Raw genomic sequence first — 22037 nt, 5'->3', positions numbered from 1 at the left:
CGGGCAGGGGCTAGCGTCACCTGAGGGCCTCCCAGCTGTGGAAAGTGGGAGTGTGATGGGAAGTCCCTGGCTGTTTCTGGCAGAGGCATGTTGTGACTTACACTCCTTTGCTTTGTAACTCACTCCAGCATTTCTGGCAGCGCAACCCTTGCTAAGATATTTAGCCCTTCTGAGCCTCAGTTTCTTCATCTGCAAAATGGGAACACCAGGTTGTTGAAAGGATTCAAAGACCTAGTGCTTTTAGGTTGATGCCCAGCACAGAGCAAGTCCTCTATTATCATCAGTACAGAGATCCGAAGCGGGTTCCCAGCTGGCTGCAGTGCCAGGTCCCCCACCTGTCCACCTGAGTTAATGTCTCCCTGTCATTTGCCCAGGCTAACCATTAGCACAAAGGCTGAAAAACTGAGTCAGGAAGAGCAATGGATGCTGAGAGCCCCAAGCTTCCTGTGTTATCCCTGCTATGCACAAGGCCACATGGCAAGGGCCACTGCTCACTGCTGTGCCCAGGCAGCGGATGGAAGTGTGGTCCCTCTCACTGGGTCTGCATACTGCCCTGCAAGAACAGCACATACAAAAGAGACTCAAATGTGTGATTGCATAAGGAGTAGAGTGGAAATCAGCAGTGTGAGCCAAGCTCCTTGCATGCTGATTCTGTCTAGGGTTGTATCAATAGAAGTATAGTGTCTAGGATGAGGGGGGTGTCTGTATGGCTCTGAACTGGTTGGAACTTGCCTGGAAGACTGTGCTTGATTCTGATACTCCTTTTTATGACGGGTAAACAGAGCAGATGGATTGTTCTCAGAGGAAGGCACAATGCGAAGAGGAGCGATTCTAAGTCCAGAAGAGGCCTTCCTGGTGAGGACAGGACTCACCAGGGAGAAGGAAGCTGCCTTCAGCAATCTAGAGGGCTTTTATGTGGAATGGGGGGTGGGTTAGACTTGTTCTGTAGGTCCTGAGGGAGAGAGTTGTCTAAATTATAACTGAAAGCTCCAGAGGGAAGACATAGCTCTTTCTTCACAGCGCTCATCACTAACAGAATTTATCCTATTTGGTTGTTTACCCATTGTATTAGTTAGCATGGGTAACACTAGCTCTTATTACGTACAACCCCAGGGTTTCAGTGGCTTAGCACGACAGAAGGTTACATTTTGTGCACATGACATTTTGGTGAAGGTGTTTGGCAGGTTGCCTTCCATGAGGTTTTTCATGGGCCCAGGTTCCTTCTACCCTGTGGCTCTGCCACCCCCCAGGGCCATGGAGCCCCCTCGTGGAAATGCTGCCTGGATCCTATGTGGCCTGCAGGTGGGAAAGAGCAGAGAGACAGAGGGAGTAGGGGTAAGGGAGTGCCATGGGAGAGTCTTATGGACCAGATTGGGGAGTGGCTTACATCACTTTGCCCACATGCCGTTGGCCAGGACCCAGTCTATGGCCACAGCTCACTGCAGGGGAGACTGGGAAATGTGGTCTTCCTGGTGTCTAGGAAAAACAAGAAATTGCTTTCTCAGTCTCAGCTATACTTACTTATCATATTTCATTGAATCTAGGCCATCATCTATTGTTAAAGACACAGTTATTTGGGGGAACCACTAATTAAATTAAACCATGGCATGCCATCGATTCAAGATGCATTCTGATTGCCAAGATGTTAAAATGCGAAAAAATGATGTAGTTTAGAGTCAATAAAATATGGTGGTGTCAGGCCTTGGGAGCAGTAATCTGTCCACCTTGGGCACCAGTCCATCCCCAGGACTAAAAGTATCTGGCAGATGGTAGATATTCAAGGCATAGGCGTGGAATGCATGAGGGAGGGAGAGAGGGAGTGGATGAATGAATGAGGTAGTGTGGGAGATGGTGAGGTGTCAGAACCACCGTGTGTGAGCTACCGCATCAAGGGATGAGGCCTCGTCACTCACCTTAGCAGAGGTGCTGCCATGTTCCCCAGGATCCCAAGGCTGCCGCCCCGGCCGGCCCCCTTCTCTGCTGCCAGCTTCGATATTCCCCTTCTTCACTGCACGTGATGTGAGGGATGACCTCGCTCACACTTGAGCTGTCCATCTTACTGCCTCCGTGCCTGGGGAGGCAGCCGTGATGCCCAGGTACGTGGGAGAGACACACTGGCCCGGCTTGGGTCAGGTGCACAGCCCCGGGTCACTCCGCTGGGCCAGCAGGGTGGAGGTCAGTGTGAATGTGGCAATTCCTGTGTGAGCTCTGTGTGCACGCAGGAGTAAGAGAGAGAATGTTGGACCTGGGTGTCAGCTCCTGGGAGAGAGCCTGGTTAGATATAATAGTTGGTTCTAGTAGTGCCTGAACAAGGAGCCCCTTGACCTGAAAAAAGACTGTCTTGGTGGAAGTTCCAGCATGCAGAGAGGCACACAAATGCACAAGTGGTAGGTGGGTGGATGCACGGGTGGATGACTGATGGAAGGAAAGAGGGAATAAGACAGTCTTGCTTGCTGTGGGACTGAACTTTTTGAGATTGAATGGAAGCTGTCTCCTCATTACTAAAAAGGGGTGCTAGTAACAACCACTGACATGCATTTATTGAGCACTTACTGTATGCCAGGCACTGTTCTAAGCTCTTTTCTGTATTAACTCGCTAATCCTCAAGACCACCTTATGAGATGAATATAATTATCATCATCCTCATTTTACAGATGAGGAAACTGAGGCCCAGAAAGGTTAAATAACTTGTAAGAGACAGAACTGGAATTCAGACTCAGGCAGCTGAGCTCCAGGCACTAAGTTCTGTGGACCAGCACCATCACTACTGTGAGAATTCAATGCTATCTGGAAACTGCCAGATCTGTTCAATGACAGTGGGTAGGATGTTTATGCCTGATCACTGCTTGATATAGGATGAAAATAAAAACAGGTTTAGGAAGAGCTAAGATTCCCAGATGTCAGATCTCTAATAGCTATTTTTAAAATTAGGTTTATTTATTTATTTTGTTTTGGGGAGGAGGAAGGTACTTAGATTTATTTATTTATTTGCTTTTCAGAGGAGGTACTAGGGATTGACCCCAGGACCTCCTCTGTGCATGCTAAGCATGTGCTCTACCTCTTTGAGCCATATCCTCCCCTCTCCAATAGCTAGAGATGTGTTTGGGGGCATCTTCTGAAACTGTGATGCTGTCCTTCCTCCAGACACACCCCCTTGTGGTGTCAGAGGCTGAGCGGGCTAAAGTAAGAGTGGACAGGTACCTCTGAGTCCTGCGTGAGAGTGCTCCCCTGAGAGGACCAAGACGAGGGCTCAAGTTTCGAATTGGTCTCCCCAGAGGAGGCTCCTCTTTCTAATCTGTATGCAGCCAACCTTCGAGCCAGCAGGGCTGTCCACTGTGGGCCGACGGAGCTTTGCCGGGGATCGGGTCCTCCTAGCTGTCCCTGGGCAGCCACTCAGCATCCAGCAGTCTCCTCCTGCTTTGGCAAAGCCTCTCTCTTCTCACAATGATGGATGCAGCTTGGAACATTGTGGATAAAAAGCCCCGATTGAAAGGCGCTAATTACCCATTATTATTTTCCGTGCCGTAATTTGTGTGGAACGAGATTTCAATCAGTTGTCTGGGATCAGCCTGGTTTTGACTAATCTTTCTAACGACAAGATGCTTAATTACAGATTTTTGCCTGAGTTCCAGCCAATGGGGCGGCGGGAAGCAGGCTCTCCCTGAAGCCAGTTTGCTATTGGGTCATTTTGTAGTCCCAGGTCCCAGAGGGGCCCTCGAGGGGAGAGAGAGAAACAGAGAATCAGGAAAGCACTCCTGAGGAGACCAGATAAAACCGAACCTGCACAGGACCGGTGCTGTGCCAGTGATGAGGTGATGGGTGGCAGGTGGGCCGCCGCCTGAGTCAGCTTGTTCCCCTGCTCAGGGCACCTGCCCACTTTGTCTCTCCACCCCCAGCCAGCCCCCTGCCAGCCTGGCTTTCCAGTTAGTGTCTTTGAGTGAGTCACCACTTCCGGGGGCTTCAGAAAGTCACCGGGCCAGGCAGGAGAATTTCTGAGCACTTATGACTCACTGACTCTCTCTGTGCTGGTGTCTGTCCAGAAAAGTGGAACCAATGTTGAATGATACGCGTCACAAGATTTCAGTCTCAAGGAGTGATAAAAACGCTACTTAGGTGATTCAGACTGCTTTTGGGGAAGGTCAATTTGAATTTAAGAAATACCTGCATTTAAGGGAAAATATATATATATAACTAATGGACTCAGATGCATAGAATTGGATTAAGTATAATCTTTGGTTCATAATTTTCATCACTGGCTCCCCTTTCCTCCCTCCTTCCTTCCCTCTCCCGTAAGAAGTGCCCATGAATCCACATCCCGACAGGGGTGCTGGGACCTTGACTGTTATTCATATTTACCCACATGGTCTTCCCCATCTTCTCCCACAATTAAAGGCTCATTCTGCATTCTCTAATAATAATTTTTTGACATTTTTGTTTTAAAATGTATTTTTTAATCAGTCTTTTTTGGTAGGGGGCGGGTAATTAGGTTGTTTAATTATTTACGTAAGGGAGGAACTGGGGATTGAACCTAGGACCTCATGCAGGCTGAACATGAGCTCTACCACTGAGCTATATACCACCCTCCCTTAATATTTTTGAAAGAAGTTTAACTGTGTTACCTTTGGTGCCTCAGGTGCTGATTCGTAACAAGCAAAGCCTTGCGGGAGGGTCTGAGAGTCTGCCCTAATGACTAGCTCTGTGAACCCTGGTTAGCAAATTAACTATGGAAATATACATAAGTCTCTCAAGTGTTCAGAAACCGTTTTTCTTCTATAGAGTGGATTCCCGTTTCAGGCTTTTTTTATCCTCTTAATTTGCCCAACCTGCCACTTTCCTGGTAAATGGCAAGTTCCTTGTGGAATTATCCTCCATTCTGGATCTGGGGACCGGCTTGAGGGGAGAGCTTTGCTGGGTTTAACCCCGAGCCACCACCAGCTGCTGGATTTTCCGGAAGGGGTTTCCTGGAAGAATCACAGTAGCAGCTTGCTGTCCGCTGAGAGCTTGCTGGGCCCTGGCACGTTCTGAACGTTTTGCCTGCATGGGCCCTTGCTCAGCCAGAACAATCTTATGAAGGAGGTGCTGTGAGTGAGCCCATTTTCCAGATGAGGACCCTGAGGCCTAGAGAAGGTGACCTGTTTACTCAGAGTCAACAGCTACTAGGAACTGGCTCATCTGTCATCAGAGTGCAGGCTCATAACCGGCATGTGACTCTGTGGCTTGTTCCTGCCCTTTCCCGGGCGGCCCCGGCACAGAGCCAACAGGTGGCTCTGAGGGCAGCCCCTCTACATGTGATCAGATCCTTGTGTGTGGCAGGGTGGACTTGACCCAGCAGAGGAAAGCAAGCCCGGCTCTAGGCCAATCAGGCTGGTCCTTCCCTGTCCCCCACCCCGGGAGCTTCTGTTCCTCCAGCTTCTCTCCTGCTGCCTGCCCACCAGCAGGCAGCCTTGAGGCTGATAGATCTCTAGGATTCCAGCTTAACAATTGATGATGGTCTCTTGCTGATATCCTGGAATTTCTCTTCCTCTGGAGGTCTGCAACAAAATAGCTGAACAGTTTGTGTTTCCCTCAGAACTTCCAAGATTCTGTTGGTCTTTGTATCAGGAAAACCTTCAGCTCACTTTGTTGTCTAGCAAAGTGATGTCTGACAGCGGCAGAGAGCACCCCAGTAAGCTCAGTCGCCCCTGGAGGTCAGGCATCTCTGGGGTCTGGGGCCCCACATTGGACGCTGAGAGGGGCGGGCCTGGGTGGGGGTCGGTGGGGGCATATTAATCAGATGGTAGTGAAATTGAGGCCAGGGCCGCTCTGGCTGCGCTCCCGTTAGGAGATGGATCAGAGGGAAAATGATGCCTCAAGGGGCTTCGACCACTGACTTCTGCTCTTTCAAAGGCGGCTCAGATGGGGCATTGGTCCCCTCCCGTAAAGTCAATAGTCATCGACCAGTTGGGAACTGGATCCCAGCCAAGCACAGAGGATGGACTCGACATGACCCTCTCTCTCCTCCCCAGAGCACAAGTGTCAGCCACCTTCCCCTCATCCGGAGGCCACGCTCTTCCTACGCACCATGCTGGCCACCCACCCTGTGGCCACGTCCTCCTGGGCCTTAGCATCAGGACTCCACCTCTGAGATCTTCCCTGACCCGAGCTCCCATCCTTCCAGCAGTCTCCACCCTTCCTCCTGCTGTACCTCTGCCTCTGCCCACTGGACCCCCTATGATCTTGGCCCCTCCGTTTTCTCCCAGTTCTCTCTTTCTGACATCACTCCCCTCTATCCCCAAACTACACTATTGATCCAACCCTCAGCTCCCAGGCCCCTTGTCCACCCTCTTCCTTGAACATCCAAATCTGTAGTTCTCACCTGGGGGGTGATTTTCCCCCATCCTCCAGAATGTCTGGCAGTGTCTGAAGAAGGATTTGGTTGTCATTTCTGGGGGTGGGGGTGCCACTGCCTTCTAGTGGGTAGAGGCCAGAGATGCTGCTGAACGTCCCACAGTGTACAGGACACCCCACAACAGAGAATTACGTGCCCAGGTGTCAGTAGTGCCTGGGTCAGGAACTCAGACCTGAGCTGCCCGAGGACTCAGGCTCCCCTGCGCTGCTGCCCCTGCAGAGTTAAGGGCCTAGTAAACCTTTACGGCCCTGATTTCTGTTCTCTCCTCCTCCCACAGTTGCTGTCCCAAACTTTCTTCCTTTTGCTAGACCTTGTGGCCTCAGCCTTCATCCCTGCACTTCCCACTTCAGGGAGTGAGGAGAGAGGCTGCATGGGGTAGGGGCAAGGGAGGTGAGGGGCCTCACTCAACTCTCCCCGAGGCCACCCCCAAACTTCCCCTCTGCACAGCAGACCTTCGCTCCCTCTCTGACTGCTTCAGCTAATTCTCTTCCAGGGGCACCCAGATTCCTTGTAAACTCCAACCAGGTCCCCTGACTGCATCTGTTATTCCCACAGGATTCAAACTTGACTCCCCAGAGAGTCACAGCTGGAGGGCTAAAAACAAACAAACCAGCACCAAACATGCAGATGTGTGGGCCCCACCTGCAGAGATGAATGTGCAAAATGTGACTGGGGTGGGGTGGGGCGTGGAGAGGGGGTGGTCAGGTCCAGGAAGCTACCTGTTCTGCAAGCACCTTGGCGGACTCTGATGGAGGTCAGACGAGAATCTGAGAAAAGCTGACATTCATCTTCCATAATTTCAATCTCTCCATCTCGATTCCCTCCTTACCATGAGCAGGTGACATAGAGTCGCCGTGTAATTCACTGTCTACTCTCAGGCAAGATAGGGCGTGATGGGGAATTATACTGGGTCAGTAGATGGGATCAGGACTGCCCAGGGCAAACTGGAAAGTAATTTTTAAATTTCTTAAATTCCTAACCTTCTTGGCACACCCCCTCCTCATCAAAGAAGCCGATAATTACTGACAATAACAACAAAAACATTCCTTCTCTGCCTCCACCACCCCCAAGTTCAAGTGGCTGGTGCTGCCTGAAGGTATGTTAGGGGCCCCCTACCCCCTCCTATGCCATCTCAGTGGAGCTTCTTGAGAGGATTGTCTGCCTTCCGTACCTCCCGCAGCCCTTGCCAGGTGGCTCCCATCCCTCAGTGCCGTGACTCTGTTCTGGGAAGGCCACTAGTCACCTCCTGACTGCTCACTGCAGGGCACACTTGTCCCTTCTGACTTCCCCTGACTCTGCAGCTGCTTGCCCCCTTCTCGATGGCTCTCCTCACTGCAGTTCACCACTCACCCTCTTTCTCTTCTCCAGCTCCTCTGGGCACTTCTTCTCTGCCCTCTCCTTGGACTTCTTTTCCTCTGTCTTTCTTTTAAATTTTGCCTTTGAATATATGAACGACGTCCCAGAGGTCCCGATGCGGGGGGCAGGTTTCCTGGAGGGAAAATGAATGCAAATATGAATGAATGAGTGAATGAAAGTATGAAGCCGGACCAGAGGGACATGGCAGGCAGGGGAGTGGACTCTTGAGGCCAGGGTCAAGTTTGCTTCCTTCTCAGTCCTAGAGTCTGACCAGGGCCCCGGGGCAGGGATCTGGACAGGGTGCACAGCCTGCTAAAGAGTGCTCTGTGCCCTTCTGAACCAAGGAGAGGGGCAGGAGGGGAAACCAAGGTTTAGGGGATGAAGCCTCTGCTTGCCCTGGGTGTCCTTCAGGGCCGGCTGAGCTGTGAGGCTGGGAAGACGGTGGGGAAACTTGTGGCCTGCTGTCCACCTTCAGGCCGGCTCCCCAGCTGCTTCCCTCAGGGCCCTAGCTGCTTCCAAGGGGCAGATCTGAAGCGGGTAGCATGTAATACGTGCTCACTCAATAGCACTTGCTGTAATTACTGTTGATTTTATCAGGTGTAGCTCCCGAAATCTCTGGGGCTCTCACGAGCCCGGGGGAGGGGTGGGCTGGAAGGCTGGGATCTGGGAGCAGTCTCAGGCAGCAGTGTTTGTCACCGTGGGCCGGGGATGTTCCTGTGAACCTCAGAGCCTCAAACAGCTGCAGGAGGGGATTACAAATGTAAGAGCACCTGGTCCCTCTCCCTGCAGGCCCCATGCAAGGGTGCTGCACGGAGGCACCCTACAGGTGCATATTGTGTCTGACCAGGCCAGTGGCGTTTCCTGAGGACACACCAGGGACCTGTGGGTCACGTGGAGCCCAGGGACATGACAGGGCACCAGCCAGAGATGTAAAACAAAGCAAAACAAAAGCCCAGAGGAGACTCTCAATGGGGTACGTTCTGCTGACGTAAGGGAAACTTGGGGCCAGTGGGAGAGGTGTCTCGGAAGACTCAGGAGAGACCCAGGAGCCTCTGTCTTCAAACACCACATTCCATAGATAATACACTGCTTGACAGTAGGAGCCTTATAGGTATCTTTTATCTTTTTATCAGAAGCAGCTCCCAGCTTCTGATTAGTACTGTCTTTAGGGCAATGAGTTCCCTGCCTCTGGACATGTTCAAGGATAGATGGATGGGACAACCCCTGGGAGGTGTATTAGGGACCAGGGACAGTGGAGGCCCCTCCCCATCATAAGATTTCTGGCCTTTGGTGGCGTAGGTGTGTGGCCAAGGCTGTGTTGTAAGGGTGGGCTTTGTGGATGTGATAAGATAGCCCCTTCCCTGTACGGTGACCAACCCTTTCCTCAAGGAGTGCTCAGAAAACAGAGGCTACCTCTGAGCATCACTGGAGGTAGGACCATGGATGCTCCCCCAGTGAGCCCTCCAGCCCTGGGACCCTCCCTCCGTCTCTCCCTCCCAACCTGGGGTCATCTTTCCACAAGTGGGGCTATACTGCCACCCTCTCCAGCCCTTTTCGTTCTCCAGGAGATTTCCCTCTTCTTTCACCTGCTTTGCAGGCCTCAGCCTTGGCTTCTTTTTTATCTCCACGTGGCCAGGCCAAGACAAGGACAGATGGACCCTGCCCCAGACTCCCAACACCAGGTCCTGGCTGGCCCAGAGCTCTTGAGTGAGGGCTTCAGCTGGGTTCCCTGAAGGCACCTTCATCTTTCTGCCCTTTGCTCTTCTTGCTTATGAGGGAGAGGAGCCCCTCCCCACGTCCTGGGAACTGGGATGTGGGAGGGTCCCACCTCGCCTGCCTTCTCACCCACCCTGCACGGTTCTGGGAGGAGGGGCTTTCATGATGGGAAATATTGTATGACCTTCTGTGGTGATCCTGCTTCCCTTGACCCTACAGGTGAGGCCAGGGAACTTAGAGGTTGAAACTTAAGGTTAGGGGGATGCTCGGAGTTGGGGTTGGAAGGCTCCCTCGTGTTGCATGATGCAGGCACAGCCTCTTGAGGGGGAGGCCAGCCTGAGCAGGGACTAGGAAGGAGAATGAGAGAGGAGGCCTGGGAGCCACCCTCCAGATGTGCCCTGGGCCAGAGGCAGAACCCAGGAGGTAATCAGTTTGGCTGATGCCCTGGCCACAAGCCCTGCCTCTTGTCCGGGCCAGATGACTTGGTATCGCTCATCCCAACCTCCATGATGGTGGCATCTCCGGGGACGCTCCAAGGTTGGGTTTACCTGCTGCCCCAGTGAGTCCAGACCAGGGTTATCAGATCATTGTCCTGAGGGTGTCTGGCCCAGGGGCTGGTACCCATGGGTACTCAAATGTACTACTGTGTGGGAAGGTTGGCCAATATTTTGGTTGACTTGTTGCCACTTTTTGTCCCCCTCAGACCAGCAACATGCAAAGGGTTGGGGTGCCTCAGCTGCAGTTTATTGATCAAACATAGTTCTTTGAGGACTCAGGTTCTGGAGGGGTAATGCCAGAAAATTGCTCTGGGCTGTGCCATTTTTCAGACCCATTGACCTTCTCAGCCAACATTTTATCTCACCAATGCCTTAGCCTTGGCCCCTCCCAGCCACCCCACCCACCTGGTGCCCAAAGCCTGAAGCTAATTCCTGGGGATGGTGTCACACCCACCGCACCCTCCTCCATCCGAGCTGACTGACTCTTCTGCGCTCTGTGTCCCCAGGCTGCTGAACAGAATGTCCGCTGACGACCGGCACCTGGGCTCCAGCTGTGGCTCCTTCATCAAGACAGAGCCGTCCAGCCCGTCCTCGGGCATCGATGCCCTCAGCCACCACAGCCCCAGCGGCTCGTCCGACGCCAGCGGCGGCTTTGGCCTGGCCCTGGGCGCCCACGCCAACGGTCTGGACTCGCCGCCCATGTTCGCTGGCGCCGGGCTGGGAGGCACCCCATGTCGCAAGGGCTACGAGGATTGTGCCAGTGGCATCATGGAGGATTCGGCCATCAAGTGCGAGTACATGCTCAACGCCATCCCCAAGCGCCTGTGTCTCGTGTGCGGGGACATCGCCTCTGGCTACCACTACGGCGTGGCCTCCTGTGAGGCGTGCAAGGCTTTCTTCAAAAGGACCATCCAAGGTGTGTGGCAGCAGGGCCGGGCCTGGGCGGGGTTCGGGTCCAGTGGGAAACGGGGTGATCCCCGCCAGCTGCCAGCTCGGGTCTGGGCGCCGCTGGAGCAGAGGTTTTAGAGGCTCCCTTTTAACTGACTCCCAGGGTTTCTCACTCTGGGATTCTGGACCAGGGCTCCAACTCCCAGACTGTGGTTGAAATGGTGCACACCCCCACAGGGCACCCCAGAAAACCCCAAGAAAAGCCACACAGATGCCTTAGCACAGGTGTGCCTCACACTCAGATAGGGAACACTGTCAAATGTGTGTCCCTACAAAGCAGATTTGGGGGAAACAAGTTAGCTCTCTTGGCCCTGCCATGCCAGGCTTCTTGAACTCTAACAGGGCTCTCATTTTGTTTTCATCGTAATTTTTAATTGCACAAGTTGAGCATGAATATTTTCCTTGTTGTAAAAGAGTCAGGGCCACAGAGCAAGGGAAATTTCCCCCGCTCACTGTCGCATCCCCATATGGCCAGTCTTCTGGGGCTTTTGACAATGCATCTGCATATCAGCTGAGTCATGTTTTGATGGCCATGGAGTGGCTGCCTCTTTTCATGGGTACCAACTCGGATGAAGGTGGCCAAGAGCCCCCACAGTGCACTCTGTGAAGTCAGTGCTAGGTAAACTGGGGAGAAGGGTGGGTCCACCCTCCCAAGGCTGTCATCAAGTTCATGGCACAGGGCCTAGCACGGAGGAACAGCCGGCCACGGCAGCTGAGATTCCCACTACAGTGGGCCACGGGGAGCGTGCTTGCTTCTGCATTCCGACGCGTCATCCGTGAGCACCTTCTAAATGCCAGTCTGATGCTAGGATGGACACACCGCCCTCTGCTCGTGGAAGTCACTGAGATGAGCCCATGCCATCCGCGATCACTGAAACCGCAAACCAGACTGCAGAAAATCCAGGGCACCTGCCCTGTCCTGCCCCTGGCCCAGCCTGGCTGTCGGGTGGGCCCTTCTGTCCCCAGTCCTCTATTTCACTTTTGGAAGAGGCAGTCTGAGCTCCCCTGGGGTGATTCTGAGTTTGTTCATTCAATGAATATTTGTTTAAATTTCTTGTGACAATGTATATATTGAAGTAATCGAGGGCACTAGGATTGGCCAGGTTTCCAGTTGAGATATTGTGGTGTCTAACCACCCAGCGGGCTCCCGGGTCAGACAGCTCCTTCCCTTCCCTTACAGCTCAGGGCCCTTGGGCAGGCAGCCTCAGTTTCTGCTTCACTTTGCGCCTGGGTCAGGAGAGATGCTGTCTTTTCTACCTCACATAGGGCTGTGAAAACAGAATTAAGTGCGTTCATATATGTAAAGCACTCATGTAAGTTGCCTAGCACTTAGTAAGCGCTAAATCAATATTTGCAACTATTATTTTCATTTTCACAGTATCACTTAAGAAATAGGATTACTCAGACAGCAGACATAGTTTGGTTTCTCTTACAGAGCAGGCTTTTTGTAATTACATACATTTCAATGAAACAGTATAATTATTATGACTTGACAGGATTTAAATTATTTTAGCTATTTTGGTTGTACATAATATTTATTAAATGAACCTTTAAAACAGTATGTAAGTGTGATACAAATTCAAACAGTGCAAAAGAATTAAACAATAGAAAGTAAGTTTTCCTAAAACCCCAGGTCCCTGTTCCCTGTAACTTTCCCAAAAGGAGTCATGATACCAACTTCTCTCAGCAGATATTTCTGAAGCACTCTTACATCAGGCACTGTGCTAGCCTTGAACACAGTGAATGAACACATCCTGGTCCCCGTCAGGTTCGCAATCCACAGTCTGAGAGGAGGCTGTTGACTCTCTAGATTTGAAAAGCACTGAAAGTAATTCTAAGTCTTCTGCCTCAGCCAGGGTCGAAAACTTCTAATCTGATAGCCAGTCAATATTATTGGATATTTGACAAACATGAGATATCTAAACCCATTTCAGTTACTGAAATAGCAGTGTTTTTCATCCCAGATTGGAAAGTAATCTTGGTAAGATGGCCACTATGTTAGACCCTTAGAGGTCAGTTTTTGAAAAATTGGCTTCTTAGGAGATAATTACATTTTCTTCTCTCCACATTCTTAAATGTGCTGGAGAGTTCTGGATCAAATTTTCTGAAAGCAGAGGCTGCTGTAGACTCAGGAACACTACCACACCCTTGACAGAGGCCTGGGTGCCGAGAACATCCTCAGCGAGTCAAGAGCCCCACAGGAAGAATCTGTAAATAGTCTTAATGATTTGCTACCTTGAATAGGATAAAGATCTCTTCCTAGAAGTCAAAAGGCAAACAGCAGCATTTAGGCTCCTTTGTCTCCAGAAGAGTTACTCATTCGCCACCAGAAAAAGGTTCCTATCTGGAACAGGGGAAAGGGAACTCTAGGGCTGATGGATAGCTCTGGTTATTTTATCAAATCTTCGGCTTAATGCTTTGGTTGAGTCGTTGGCAGACGTGGCCACAAAGCATAAGGCATTTACACTTTTCTGACCTTTCCTAGGAACAACTTGCACACCGTGCACTTCAGCATTGAACAAGGGAGATGCCACCCCCCGGCCCCTGCAGGGCTTATAATCAATGCCTAGGAGCACCCATAAGTGTTCGTGACAACTTTGTCTGCCCAGTTCTATGCTCTGTCGGTGCTGGGGGGTGTGGTGTCACTCGCCCAGAGTAGGTGAGCTCGGAGGTAAACAAAAAGGCACAGTCCTGAGGGGACAGAAATGCTCCCTGGCAAAGGAGATAAACTTCAACCTGAGTGAATTTACTAGTATCTAAATTTATATAATTATATATATATAAATTCATAAAAATTTACTGTATCTAAAGAAGAAAAAAAAGCCCATCACAAGTGGATGGATCAGCCCTGGAGGCATAGAAAGAGAAGACAGACTTTCGGCAAAGGCCCCACCCTTAGGAGAGGAGTCCGCCTGGGGACAGCCTGATAGGATTAAACTTCCAATAGGTCTGATTAGCATCTTTCTGATTATGATCAAAGACCTGTAGTTCTGCTTGGAGGGAACTTGCTGGTTAGGCAGAATGCTGGCTGGGCTGATCAACTTCTCCTCATCTTTGAGTGTGTTGGCTTATACATCCGGTTTGTGAACTGGGGCAATGTGAGTCAGCCCCTGAGAGACGGCGCCCCTCTCTGTGGCTGGCACAGTCAGGCTTCTGGATCATAGGGCAGAGTGCTAGCTTCTGGACCATGATACTGACCCACAGTGATGAAAACCTTTGTCGTGAAGGCTGCAGTGATGAGGGATCCTTTTGCGGAGCCACCTGGGGGTCTTTGCCAAGGTGTAACCCCAAACCCTGACCCGATCACTCTGTCTCTCACTCTCAGCAACAACCCCGCCTCCTGACCCACTGGGAAACTGGAAGCCCTCAGATGGGAACTCCCTCAGCTTGTTGCCCCCACACCTACCCACCCTCGCACATCCGCAGCATCTCTTACTCATTGGTGGCACAGATCTTCACTGCTACCACTCCTGATGGAAGTGGTGTCCCACCCCGGGCTCAACTCTTCTCAGGCTTGGAATCCATCCCTTCTCCGTCCCCAGAGAGTGTCCTTTCCTCACTATCTCCTCTCTTTTATCTTCTCACTCTCCACTGTCTCCTTTCCACCGCATGTAAATGCTGCTAGTATCTCCAGTCTACAAAAGAAAATCCCTCCAATCTCCAGCTTCCCGGATCACCCTTTCTCCTCCTCTCAGTTCTTGACCCACCTCACATGCTCGATGTCTTCTCCTGCCCATGGCTTCAGCTGCCTCTGGAATCAGGGCAAATCCCAGTTCAGCACTCCTGCCCTCGGCCGCTCCTCTGAGCTCCAGGGCCTTTAGCACCTAATGAACATTTCCACTTGGATGTCCCAGAAGCACCCCAAATGCAACGAGTCTTAAACAGAAGCTCTGTCTGCTGTCTTCAAACATGTCTCCTTGTATCCCGATTTGGTGCCTGCAGTGTTTTCAAGCCAGAAACCTGGGTCTCATTCTTTACTCTGCTTCCTGCTGACAGCGCCCACCCCCTTGCCAAACCAACATCCCCACAGCTGCATCCTGTTCATCCTCCCTTCTCCTTATTTCCTGAGCTAACAGCTTCTCTACATGCCCCCTGGTTCAGTTCAGGCCACCACTGACCTCTGATTAGAGCACATTTCAGACTGGTCTCCCCGCTGCCAGGCTCACTCCTTCCCATTCTGAACACACACCTGAATGTGTCACTCTTGTATCTTGCTTGTGGGTAAAGTTGAAGCTCCGCCCTGACTGAGGATGTCCCCTGGGATTTCCCCACATTGACCTTGCCACCTCTTGCAGCCTGGAGGTCAGCCTGATGGCGCTAGTTTCCAGTTCCCAGAACCTGTCTACTTTCAATTTCTAGACTTTGCACAGCGTCTTCTCTTTGCTCCTCCTCCCCCAACCTCCAGGTCCCTCTTGTGTCCATTTGGTCTCAAGGTCTCAAGTTAGCTGGCACTTCAAGTTGGCAGAGGTATGGCCCCTCCTGGATGCTCTTGTAAAGCTTCTCCAGGCCCACAGATAACACTTGCATTATTTTTAGAAAAACTTTTGCTCACGTTTTGGGAGGCAAGGTTTAGCAAATGTTTCACATGACTCTTTGATAAAAGAGACCTTGCCTTCTCTAGGGCTACTGTGTGAGCCATTAGGTGCAGTATCTCAGAACACACTGTCAGTTACGTGAGATTTTATGAGTGTGCATGTACTGCTATTCCTCAAAATCCTGTTTTGAGCCCTGAGTACACTTCCTAGACCATCAGGATAGTTCTTTTTCAGTTGCGTCGATTTGCAGTCATGGTTCCCACAGCACACCAGCACTATACTGCTTTTGACTCTCAATGTCTGTTATTGCGAGCCATCTTCCTGGGGATAACTAACTTTGTGTTACATGTCTTTCCCCCTTTGTTACTGGTTCAGTCAAATGACTAGCCTTGCTTGGAGTCTTCTCAGGGCGATGGGTCTTCCCAGTGGCTGTTCGATGTGAAGTGACTGGCACGGTGCCTCTAACGTGAGACCTCCCAGAGGCGCAAATATTGAGCAACTTCCTCTTTTATAAAGGACGAGGTTTGGGGGAGACTGCCTTCCATCGGAGCTTATGAAGCAATTGTTCAGTTCCTTGGTGCAACTTTACTGAGTCCCAACCACTGTGCCGGGAGCTGAAGACAAAGCAAGGGGCCCTAGGCTGCGGGCTCGCATTCTAGGAGGTGACGCAGACAAGGAATACGTTACTAAGTAAAGAAGCATCATGTCAGACCCAGACGAGAGCTGTGAAAGAGAAAAGCCAATGATGAGACCGCAGGTGATGAGAGAGAGGGTCTAATTTAGTCTGAGGATTCGGTAAGGCCGTGCTAAAAAGGTGACTTTTGAGGAAGGTGAAACACAGGAGGGAGTCCTGGGACCAGCATTCCAGGCAGAGAAAACAGCAGCTCTGTTTGAGGACCAGAAGGAGGGCCAGTGTGGCTGCTGTGAGTGAGTGGGGGCAGAGGGACGGGGATGGGGCTGAGAGGCTGACGAAGCCTCGGGTCACAGTGAGTGCCGCGTTTGGATTCTCTTCTGGGTGCATGAAGCCACTGACACCACATGCTGCGTGGCCCTGAGGAGTGGTGAGGAGGGTGAGACCACCTGGTACCCCTCCCTTTGCTCCCAGGGCACGTGGACAACTTTGCAGGTGGCTGGGAGGCCCCTTGAGCAGCTCCTTAAGATGAGGAGGAACAAGCAAGAAAGAGGCCCTGGCACTGAGCTTCCTCTGTTCACTTGGGGCCCAGATGCAGGCTCGGAAGGAAACTCCCTGCGGAGAGGGGACAGGGGAGGGGTGATTGATGGGTTATCCTGCCTTGGACCGCCTCCAGGCCTTTTGTCCTGGAGAATGAGGCAGGCAATCCTAGGGGACAGAGACTATGATGGGGTGCAGAGACAAAGCCAGGAGTATGTGGGAGCCGGGAGTGGGGTGCTGTTCAGCCCTGCCACTCACCAGCCAGCTGACCTTGAGCAGGGCCTGGAGTCCTGTGGCCTCAGTTTCCTCATCGGTACAAAAAGAGTCAATGAAACCCACAAAGCATTGCTGTCTGCAGGGCACTGGGGGAGTGAGAGGAAGAACAAAGCACAGTTCCTCTTTCCAGAGGCACAGGCGGGGTGCAAGTCAGGTGAGACACAGAGCCGGACAGACCAGGGAGGGCTTCCCAGAGGAAGGGACATTTAAGCAGGGGTGAAAAGTGAACATGCCTCGCAGAAAGAACAGCAGGAACAGGCCCACAGGAGTTGAGTGTGCTCTGCTCAGGAAGTGGGGCCAGTGGTAGGTGACGGGCTGGAACAGAGCATGGGACCGGATGTCAAAGGGCGTCACAGGCCGTGTTAAGGAAGAATGGAGTGTAATAACTCCCTCTCAGCTGTTTCACCTGGTTTAGAATCCCAACATTATAATTTCTTAGTTGTGTCAACTTGAGCAAGTTACTTAGTTTCTCTGGACCTTAATTTCCTTGTCAATAAAATGGGACTAATGGGGCTGATAAATAGTTCCAGCTCCTAGAATGTTCTTGCAGAAATTAAATGAGACATGCATGTAAAGTGTTGAGCTTAGTGCCTGGCATATGATAACCATTAAATAAATAGTAATTGTTATTTGTTATTTATGCTTGGCAACAGGAAGCCATTGAAGATTTTTGAGCAGACAATTAATCAGATCTCCTTTTAGCAAGATAATCTCCCACTTCCAGACCATCTTTCCTATCACTGAAGTGGGAGAGTCTAGGGTCAGGCAGACCAGTTAGGTGATTTTAACAGTCCAGTTAAGAGATCTAGTTAACAGTCCATTTGGAAGCATCCAAACCAGGGCAGCGGCAGAAGGGTTAAAAGGAGAGGTTAGGATTTTGAAAGTAGATTCAGTATAAAAAGAATAGTGACTGGATCATGAGACTGGCTCCTGGATTTCTAAGTTAGCCTACTAAGCAATGGTGAGGCCATTAGAGGGAAAGAAACCTAGAAAGAAGAATTTGGCTGGTGGAAGAGGGGCAGGCAAGGAAGAGGGGTTGGGATAATGGATGAAATCTGAGACATGCTGAGTTTGATCAGTTCACAGGCCTTACCCTGGACAGTTGGAAATACGAGGCTAAACCTAGTGGAATCCAAGAAGGGTTTTCGGTCCAATGAGATCTTCTAGGGCAGTGGTTCTCAAAATGTGGTCCCCAGACCACAGCACAAGCTTCACTAGGGAGCTGGTTAGACATGCAAATTTCAGACCTGCAGACTCTGAGGTCCTGGCGGGTGGGGCCCAGCAATCTGATTTAATAGGTCCTCCAGGAAAGCCTGTTCCAGGGAAAGCTGCTCTGTTCTGGTTTCTTCCCACACACTTCCCCCGTTTGTTTTGGTTTTTACATTGAAGGCTTTTCATAAACATATCGGTAATCCTTGGCTGTCTTAGATGCAAACAGGGCTAAAAAGCGTAGAAGGAGCTTTCCTTTGGCTTATCTTTATCTGCTGGTCTTTCCTCTGATGCTGTTTGTTTTTCCAGAGAAGAACACTATGAATTCCTATCTTCAGGCTGGTGGAGTGGGGGGTGGAGGGTGGGTGTGAGGGGGTGGAGTGTACATCTGGCTGCTAGAATTCTGAGAGTGGGCTGGGGGAGTGAGGCTGGGCAGTCTCACTGTTCAGTGTGCAGGATTCAGTCATCTTCTTTTCAGCTTCTGCTTCCCTTCTGCCCTCTGCTGAGCCTGGGGTCCCTAAGTCCTGACTTCACCTGCATATAATCTCCAGACATTAAGTTGGCTTCTCTTGTGCAGGATGCGGGGAGATCCTTGGTGGCCACATGGAGTGGCAGCTAAGTACTCCTTAAATACAGACTTCCAGCAAATTCCCGCTTTCAGTCCCGTACCTCACTCCGTCTTCTGCTGTGTCTTCAGCGCCTGAGGCTTTTTGAGGTTCTGCAGTACAAACTGCTTATTTCATATCTGGAATCCCCTCTTTGGGTACTTTGGTTTGGACTTCCTGCATTCTTCTGTAACAGTTCCCACTCCCGCGCTGGCCTTTACCAGGCTCTCAGGAAGGCATGCAGACATGTGTTCCGTGTGCTTGATGAGCGAGAGGTCCATGGAGGCATTTAGCATAGGAAAGTTATTAACATCCCTCCGGGGACAGCATGGAGGGTAGAGTGACCAGAAAGGGCAGTGGGGACGAGAGGAGGCAGGTACATTAGAGGTGAGGCAAGAGAAGATGGGCGTGGGAAATAGCTGTGGCAGAAGGGGATGGAGGCAGTAAATGTCAGAGAAGTAAGATGAAGGACCTTAGAAGTAAAGGAGAGGGAAGAATCCAGAGTACCACCTCAGTTTCTCACCTAGGTGGCAGCTGGCTTAGTGATGGCTTTGCTGAGGCAAGGACCACAGTAAGAGAGAGTCTGGGTAAGAACGGGTTCAGCTGGAGGATGTGTGAGGAACCCAAGGGAATTCCAGGCAGGAATATTCAGGAGGCAGGTGGGTATAAGGGTTTGAAGCACAGACAGTGCATCTTGCTACCCGTCCTTGCTAGTTACGTGAGCTGAAGCCAGTGGCACAAATGAGATCATCAGCTGGAGGGTAGGGAGGAGGGAAGGGTGGACAGTGGACCACACAGAGATGAAAGGGATAGTCTCTGGAGTGAGATAAATAAGGGAGTGAAACCAAGTGACTACCAGCCCAGCCCTATCACTTCAGAGCTGAAAACGGTGGCCATTTGGGCTCTGATGTTAGCCCACGGCCTCTGAGCCCGTAAATTCCTCAAGAGCCCTGTTAGCTCTGCAGCCCCTATCCCTGAGCTCCAGGGAGAGGACTGCCCGCTTCCCTGCAGCTGTTCAAGGACAGCTGATGGGGACGCCCCTGGGCTTTCCTTCCTGGGGCAGAGGATCAAAGAGAGTTGGTGGTGGGGATTTCCCCTCCACCTCGAGGTCACACTGAAACTGGGTCATTCCTCGCTCCCTCCCACAGCCACACGCAGCATCAGCTCTGAGGTCTCTCTATGGGACCCTGATCTTAATGTTCTTAAAAGGCAGAATGGGTGGCTAGCCTCAGGTCTGACACCTAGAAATGACCTATCCCGGAGTCTTTTGGCTATATGAGCCCTGGAAGCTCTGTTTGGATGCAAAAATCAGCATGATCACTTTGATTGCTTACTACCCAGTGCGTGCACTTCACTAAGCCTTTTATGTGCTTTCTGTCACTGAGTCTACAGGACTTTATGAGATGGAAACATACTGTGCCCATTTTACAGATGTGGAAACTGGGGCCCAGAGAATTTGGGTGACTTGCTTGAGGTAGAGTCTGTATATGTCTGTACTAGGCACACTCCCAGGTTAGAACTCTGAATTTGCGCTAGTAGTTGGCTGTGTCCCTGTCCTGTGAGAGCCCAGCCCCAACCCTGCCACTCTGCTGGTGAGAATGTGTGTGTATAAGTGTGTGTGTGTATGCGTGCGTGCACGTGCATGCGCGCATACCACAGACACCCATCCCTGCTCCTGCGCTCTCCTAGACTGCCCTCCAGAGACCACAGGAATTCTGATGAATTAATCTCATCACTTTATCAAGGAGGCACTTACAAAAATTACAAGGCAAGGCCACCAGCCTGGCTTTGCTGGCAGCCAGCCGCTGGGGCCATAAAACAAATTGAAAGGAACAAAAATAAATAAATAAAATTAGATCTCTCTCTCTCTCTCTCTCACACACACACACACACACACACACAAAGGGTCAAGAACATCCCTAGGTTCTTGTTAATGCTCGGTCTCTTGTCCTGGGAGAGCACCAACGCCAAACCAACAGACAGTGACCCCTTGCTGGGGCGACAACCCTGCGAAATCTGGGATCCATCCTTCAAGGGATTGGCAGGCTGGCCGAGGGGCTGAGACCAGTGAGCGTGAAGGGTTAGCCGCCTGCAAGCGGTATCTCAAGGCAGCCCGAATTCCCATGCCAGAAGGCCCCTGTGAGCTCATGGCCCAGTCATGCAGAACAGAACCGGACCACCTGGGTTCAAGTCCTTGCTCTGCCTGGTCCTAGACTTGGCTCCGCTTTCTTATCTGTAAGGTGGAGAGGAAGCTGTTCCCTCCAGCGCTGCTGAGAAAATTAAAGATTCAGTACATGAGAAGTAGGACCACAGCTGTTAGCTCTCAGTGTGCACTGAGCACCTGCCGTGTGCCAGGCCCTGGGACTGCGGAGAGGAGCTGGTCTGGGAGCAGGAGACAGACAGTTACAACACAGGTGATGGAGAGAAGGAGCACCTTCCCCAGGGGGATCTGGAGGTGCGGCAAGGAGGTAGAGGGAGCAGAGTGTGCTTATTCTAAGCAGCAAAAGCCTGGGAGCCCAGGAGGTAGCGCTGAGTTCCAGGAACTGATAATTATGCAGACAATGGGGATGTTGAGGCTGGGGTGGGGGTGGGGGGTGGGTGGGATAGGAGCCAGGGCCAAATTCTCCAGAGCCTTCCAAGCCAGGATGGACCTGGATGAATTCGTTGATGTATGGGGTTTCCTCTCTGCTTCTCTTTTTAATTTTACCACACTTATGTGAATACTGAAATTATTTCCCGAGAAGTCACATGAGCCAGAGTGACCTAAGAAATGGTTAGAGTTAGATACTAGAGGTAGGGGCTCACAGAATGTTTATTCCTTCCCCTTTCTCTTACTTCCTTCCTACAGCACAAAGGATGACCTCCAGCCCCGGTCCCTGCAGAAAGGTGCTGCTGGCTGGACTTCAGAGAGAGAGGGAGAGAGGGAGAGAGGGAGGGAGGTATCTGTGAGGTACCCCAGGCAAATCAACCTCTGTGAGCCTCAGTTTTCTCACCAGCACAAAACGAGGATCAGAATACTCACTGAGCTGTCGTGAGTACTCAGTACAATTAGGCACCGTGTAATTGGGGCTCCATAATTTCATCACTTCTAAGCACTTCATCAGTAGTGGAACCTGGTTCATGCTTGTTCTCAGAAAATCCAATGGTAGGTGGTTTCCAAATGCCACCCGGGGAGGCTGAGGCTCAGGGACACCTGAGAACAGCCCCTCCTCCCCTTCCTCTAGACACCTCATTTTCTGGGTTAGCACAAGCTGTCCCCCAGCTCCTTGTCGGGGTGCAGGGGTGGCACAGGGGCTCTCTGTGGCCTTGGGTAACTCACCTCAGCTCCTCGAATCT

At 51.3% G+C, this 22037-nt stretch overlaps 1 protein-coding gene across 6 annotated transcripts in view; it reads left to right on the top strand.

Moving 5' to 3' along the window:
• The window catches only part of ESRRB (estrogen related receptor beta), a 156355-nt gene that overhangs the window by 96749 nt on the left and 37569 nt on the right, over nt 1-22037 (top strand). For all 6 annotated transcript variants that reach the window (XM_074365205.1, XM_045511350.2, XM_045511348.2 and 3 more), the window contains one exon: nt 10464-10873. In XM_074365205.1, the coding sequence (XP_074221306.1) occupies nt 10477-10873 (397 nt within the window). In that variant the 5' untranslated portion in view covers nt 10464-10476. The remainder of the gene's footprint in view (nt 1-10463; nt 10874-22037) is intronic.

This window comes from Camelus bactrianus, chromosome 6, assembly GCF_048773025.1.
Source record: "Camelus bactrianus isolate YW-2024 breed Bactrian camel chromosome 6, ASM4877302v1, whole genome shotgun sequence".
NCBI classification, from domain to species: domain Eukaryota; kingdom Metazoa; phylum Chordata; class Mammalia; order Artiodactyla; family Camelidae; genus Camelus; species Camelus bactrianus.
The sequence above is the reverse complement of the archived record's forward strand: the minus strand, read 5'-3'. Positions and strand labels throughout refer to the sequence as shown.